Genomic DNA, 6000 nt, shown 5'->3' with positions numbered 1-6000 from the left:
AGAGAGAGAGAGAGAGAGAGAGAGAGAGAGAGAGAGAGAGAGAGAGAGAGAGAGAGAGAAAGTTCTCTACATCCTGGACAATGGAACCACGTTTACTGCCAACCCACTCTCTCTCAGAAGATTCCCCCCTGGCTGCTCTCATGGCCTACACACAGGCTATTCACAGTTCCGTCGAGGCTTTCTAGGGCGAGGCAGTGCCAGGGAACAGACAGGAAACAGGTGCAAGTGGGGCTTCCAGAAGTCAGACCAGAGGAGGAAGAAGGATTCAGGCAGCGAAATCCTTCCCCGTGGCCCTCTGGGACCCCAGGGTTTGAAGCTTCAGTTGAGAATAGCAAGTGTCCATGTGGAGATGGAGCATGCACCCTCTTGGTGGCCCCAGGTCACTGTGGACACTGCCTTTAAAAATCTGCAGCAGCCTGTCGGCTTTGCTGGCTTGTGGCCAAGAGCACCACTCTCCGCGTTTCTTAGAAACATCCCTGTGCAAATAACAAAGGGCCAAACCTGCAGAAGGGGTCACTGTCATCCCAAAGGCAACTGGGACTCTGGGGAGTGAAACCAAAGGGGGCAGGTCCGGCCTGGCCCAGCGGGCAAAAGGGCAGGAGGGAAGGGGTGGAGCTTCACATTCGATCTTTGGAGAGAACACTGAGAGGACAAGGCGGGTAGGCCCTGCCAATGGAATGGCTGCCCAGTGTCCTTTGCCTGTGGGCACAGGTGGCAGGTGCACCCTGGGTGCGGGCTCAGCAGGTAGAGGTCTGCTTGCGGTAGAGCTGTATCAGAGGCACCAGACACTCAGGCAGCCCCGTCTGCAGCAGAAACGGGTGATCCAGGAGCTCCTGGGCCGTGGCTCGCTCTTGGGGTTCCCGTACCAGCATCCGATCCAGGAAGTCTCGCAGCACTGGAGAGACCTATGGAACAGAACCGTGAGGGGGTGAGGGGAAGCCATGGCTCGCAGTCACTTCTCGGCGGCCTGATTGCTGGGCCCCCACTAGCTCCACACCTCATCTTCTCTGCTTTCTTACTTTCTGGTTCCTCCCAGGCGCACTGATGATTGGCTTAGGAGGCAGGAGAAGGAGGCCAGTTCACCTGTTATGAGAGCGGCAGAGCAATGAATGGGATGAGGATGTCTGGAAGTCTGGGTGGCTGGGTTCCACACACGGCCCACTCCCCCTGCCTGCTTCTCAGGGCTCTTGGCTTTCAGGCTCTGCAGCTCTGCGAAAGGGGCATGGAACTGGCATCAGCGATCCAGTTCCTCATCTACCGGGCTGCCTGGGGAATGCTACAGAAGGCTGCCCCCCGGAGCAGTTAACTAACTAACGGGTGCTCTTTGAGACCTGCTCATCTCAGGCTTCGCAGGGCAGTCTCCAGGGACCAAGCTGTCTTAGAGCCTGTTAGAAACTGGGCATCAATCCTCTGGGGGCATTTTTTAGCTTTGGCCACTAGGTGGCAGTACCATTTAGCTGTCTGTCCTCTGGCAATCTGGCAGCAGGGGAATGGATTTATTTGGCAGGAGAGAGTTAATTATAATAAGTATAGATACTGGGTCTAAGGCGCAAACAGTGGCTCAGCTATGGTCAAGATGTGTCATACAGGAGGACAAGCCCAATCATGTGATGGCACTGTGTTGGTATGGGCCCCAGACAAGTAGAATGGAAGGATTTGTACTCTGGATTCCTCCTTGGGAGACCCTAGGGCTCCTCTTCCTCCTCATAGGGATAGGTGAAGAGCCTGCTGCGGTGTGGCTCTCCTGCTGCAGCTGCAGGTGGGAATTTGTTGGCATGAACCTGATGGTTGGTACATACATGTGACTGCACAGGTTTTATGTGGGAAAAGACCAAAAACATATATGTGGATATATATATATATCCTTCTGATTCCATGGCTCCAGGTCCCTGCCCTCCTGTCTCAGGAGAAATGGGCTTGAGGGTATGAGGCTGAGGAGTTCACACCTAACACAATAACTGACCTTGTAAGAGTTCTTTAGCTTGGGTGGGGCGCTGTCCCGCAGCCTCTTCATGGCTTGCACTGGGGAGTCACTGAAGTAGGGGGGTTCTCCATCCACCATCTCAATCACCATGATGCCCAGAGACCAGATATCCACCTGCAGGAGAATAGCCCTGACTCTGCTGCTGGGGTCTGGCTCTTGGTGGCAGTGTGTTGGATAGGGTATCTTGTCTCCTACCAGGTGCCCTAGTGTGGCTGCCTCCTTCCCTTACCCCCTGGTCTGATGCCCTACATTCAGCCCCTTTTTGTATGAGTGGCCAGTGACCATAGAAGCCACCCCTCATGGAGAACACTGGCCATAAGCAAGTGCAGAAGAGAGCAGTGTGTGGCAGGGCCTGCTGCATAGTGAAGTCCAGGTGAGAGTAACTCCATCAAAAAGGGGAGGCATGTCTGGGTGCAATGGTGCAGGCCTTCAATCCCAGCATTTAGAAGGCAGGGGCAGGCATATTTCTGTGAACTTGAGGCCAGTCTGCTCTACATAGTGAGTCCCAGGAAATCTAGGACATGGAGAGACCCTGTCTCAAAAGGAAGACCGGGAATAGGTACTGATTAAGTGGAGACCTCAGAACCGGGGTCATTAATAGTGGAAATACTTAACATGGGCAAGACCGAGGAGCTATGTGGCTCTAAGCCTGGAGATCTTGGGATGGAGGGAACCCTTACCTCAGTCGCGTATAGGGATCTGGAGATCACTTCAGGAGCCATCCAGTATGGAGTTCCTACCAGGGACTTTCTCTTGGGAACATCTTTGCTGATCTGAGCACAGAACCCAAAGTCTGAGAGCTTCACCTGGAGTTGAAAAGGAAGTAGGTAGAGACCAGGAAGAGGAGTGGCACCAGAGAGAACAGGGCGGGCAGCTGAGCCGTGGAAAGGGAGGACCTACCCTGCCATCAAGGGTCAGCAGGATGGAATCACTCTTGATATCTCGGTGGATGACACCCTGGGCGTGCAGGTAAGCCAAGGCCTGAAGCACAGCTTCACACACAGTGGCAATCTGCTCCTCATTCAGTCTGGACAGGGAAGGCAAGCCACCATGGGAGAGCCATGTGGTCAGTGTGGCTGGGCTGGGTAGAGAGGAGTCCCCGGCAAAGGGACTACAACTCCCAGGCTGCAGACTCAGCAGGCTGCAACCCCGGAGTACACGTTTTTCTTGCCCATTTTTAATCTAAGACCATGGAGTCTCAGTTACCCCAAATAGACAGGAGTCTAGTAAGATTAGTCCTATTGGCCAGAGGCAACTGATCTCCACGTCTAAGCAGTGGTGGGGTGGCCTTCCCTCTGCCCAGCCCTTTCAGATGCCCACCTGACTTGGGAGATGATGTCTGTGAGGGCCCCGCCCTGCAGGAACTCCATCAACACCCACAGTTCCTCTCCTACCAGGTAACTCTTGTACATCTCCACCACGTTGAGGTGCTGGTAGTCACGCATGATCACCACCTGAGGGCAGAGAGAAGCCTGAGTACCCAGCACAGTATCCCATGGTCAGGCCATCCTGCTCTCCCGCCAAGTCGGCCCCACGTGCCGTGCAAGCCTCATTGAACATTTCTACTGCCCTGCGGGCATCCCGCCAGGTCCCCACCTCATTAAAGAGCAGCTCCCTGCGTTGCTGCTTCCTGAGGTCCATCATCTTGACTGCTACCTGGCGACCTGAGTGCTTCTCCCGGGCCAGACACACAATGCCCGTGGAGCCCTCCCCAATCTTCACGTAGCTGTCCAGCAGCAGCCGAGGGTCACCCTGGTCCACCACCATCCTGAGCGCAGCCTTGAACTGTTCATGGGTCACAATGCCTGTGTCTTCGCCACCCAGGGCCCCCTTGGCCACTGTGGGGTCCTGGGGCAGGTAGAGATTGCTGGTGCTGATCTGAGCATGCCGGGTACGGGGGGAGCCTGCTGGAGAAGACCGGCCTGGAAGTGGACCAGCGGCTGGGGCTATGCGGAGGGACTTCTGGGGGCTGCTGGTATCTGAGGTGGTCAGAGGACTGAAGGTCCCCATGGGCTGCTCTGAGGGCAAGGACTGGGCCTTGGCTACCAGGTTTGAGGAGGAGTCTTTTTGTGGTGGTCGGAAAGCAGAATTGGGCTGCGAAGACAAGGAAAGAGACAATATTCGGTGTGTTAAGGAACATTTGAGACAAGCTTCCTAAAGGCAGGGTTGGCTGCTGTGGCCTGGACACTAGCAGGGCCACCCAGGACTTCAGATTAAATTGAGGAAGCAAACAATTGAGCTGAACCTGACCAGAGCAGCAGATGTACCCCCTATCCCCCAGGGGACAGGCACAGGAGCATCTCTTTATACTCACTCTCCCACTCCCAGGGGAGACAAAGACAGTAAGCCCCCCTCCCACCACCGGGGCCTCAAGCTGGGTATTTCTTCCTGGGCAATTGACAAGCAGGCCTCAGGGAGACAGATTTCTCAGGGAAGCTGTGTCAGAGGCTCCTGGTGTGAGTGGAGATGGCCCTGGGCAAGAGGCAGTGGGTAGCTGTGACTGGCTCCCAAAACCAAGACAGGGAAGGAGCCATGGCTGCTGTGTAGCAGCATTCTTGTGAGGCTGTGTATCTAGGAGGTTAGCCTCTTGGCTAAAACCCTTGGAGGAAAAAGTGTTGGGGGGGGCTACTCTCAGCCTCATTTGGGGGTGACACAGAGGAAAGACAGCCCATCCCTGAAAACTGGTGAAGCCCTCTCCTATCTGAGCCTTCCTGCCAGCGCTGGAGCAAAAGGAGCCCACCCCTCACCACCCCTTCAGGGATCTTGTATTTTTAAAAGGCACATGAAGAGGGACCCTACAGGGACTACACAGAAGGTTGCCTAGGGCACCCCTAACCTATCCCAGGGGCAGATGTCTGTACTCAGTAGGTTTCACGCATGGCCACAACACTGAACCCTCTCAAGGAAATCTCCTGGAGCTGACACTTTAGGCTTGTTCAGGTGCCCCAAATCTTGGTTCTGCCATAGGCTTGCCAGCTCTATGCTATTCCCAGGCTTTGGGGACTCACTCTAAGCAAGAGCAGAGCCTTGCTGGGGTTCTGCAAGTACACAGGGGTGGTTGAAGGAAGATTCTGTCAAGCCTGTCAGAGCCCCAGCCATCTGGAAACTCTGCTTTGAAGGGAACTACTCCCCTGAGTTTGCCTCTGAGCCCATGATGACCGTCAACTGCTTCCACTGCGGGAGAGCCCTGGCATACACTATGGCCCATGAGGGTTCTCAGTGTCCTCCATGGGGATGGGCAGCATGGTGACTGGCAGTTCAAACAAATGCTGTCAGAGCCCAGCTCAGTGTTAGCACCTCTTTCTTTTAGACCCCTGCAGCTCACCCAAACAGACATAGGGATCAACTGACTCTGACCTCCCTAGGGCTATGCCCTGCCCTGTCACACCTTAGCTTAGTAGGGATGTCTCCCAAGTCACAGCCTTCCAGAGACCCCTAATCTCACAGATATGTGAGGAACAAGAGTGTATGAAGCCAAAAGGCCTCCTCGGTGCCTCAGCTGGAAGTGGCCTGCAGCACTAGTAGGCTCACTAGTAGGCATTCTCCAGTTCAGGCTACACCCCAGTCATACCATCACCACAGCAAGGATCCAGCTTGCTCCCAATGCCCTCCCGTTCAAGGGGAGGCCCCACCACCATGAGCAGCTGTTTCTTAGGCATGGCTTAAAACCCTCAAGCTCATCCTGTCTTTCGGGGGCTTGATAATAACTATCCACTGCGATTGCAATGCTTTGTAGACAAGATCCAGGAGCCCGGAAGGTCTGAGATGGGATGACGGCTCTAAGAGAGGCCCTTTCCTGCTTGCTCCTGTGATTCACTGGAGACCCGAGGTGAGCTCACTCTGAGTACGTCATCATCTCCCAAGTGAGAAATGGTGGCCCTGTCACTGCAGACAGGATGGGCAGGCAGGCAGGCGAGTAGGGAAACATGCTAACCTGCCTGCCAAGAAATGCCACCAAGTCTCCCTCCCCTCTGTCTCAGGAAAGAAGCCCTCTGTCCTGCCACTCCAAGTTCTGG

The 6000-nt window shown here is 55.0% G+C and overlaps 1 protein-coding gene across 3 annotated transcripts in view; it reads right to left on the bottom strand.

The window, feature by feature from the left end:
* Nucleotides 1-26: 26 nt before the first annotated feature.
* The window catches only part of Pak6 (p21 (RAC1) activated kinase 6), a 33812-nt gene continuing 27838 nt past the window's right edge, over nucleotides 27-6000 (bottom strand). Inside the window, exons 5-10 of one of the 3 annotated variants that reach the window (XM_029474696.1) lie at nucleotides 3581-4078; nucleotides 3305-3438; nucleotides 2885-3011; nucleotides 2665-2790; nucleotides 1964-2098; nucleotides 27-905 (exon numbers count right to left, since the gene is read on the bottom strand). In XM_029474696.1, the coding sequence (XP_029330556.1) occupies nucleotides 738-905; nucleotides 1964-2098; nucleotides 2665-2790; nucleotides 2885-3011; nucleotides 3305-3438; nucleotides 3581-4078 (1188 nt within the window). In that variant the 3' untranslated portion in view covers nucleotides 27-737. The remainder of the gene's footprint in view (nucleotides 906-1963; nucleotides 2099-2664; nucleotides 2791-2884; nucleotides 3012-3304; nucleotides 3439-3580; nucleotides 4079-6000) is intronic. The other 2 variants (XM_021154600.2, XM_021154605.2) reach the window with 2 other exon arrangements.

The sequence above is a fragment of the Mus caroli genome, chromosome 2 (assembly GCF_900094665.2).
Source record: "Mus caroli chromosome 2, CAROLI_EIJ_v1.1, whole genome shotgun sequence".
NCBI classification, from domain to species: Eukaryota; Metazoa; Chordata; class Mammalia; order Rodentia; family Muridae; genus Mus; species Mus caroli.
This window is presented reverse-complemented; position numbering and strand designations above follow the sequence as displayed.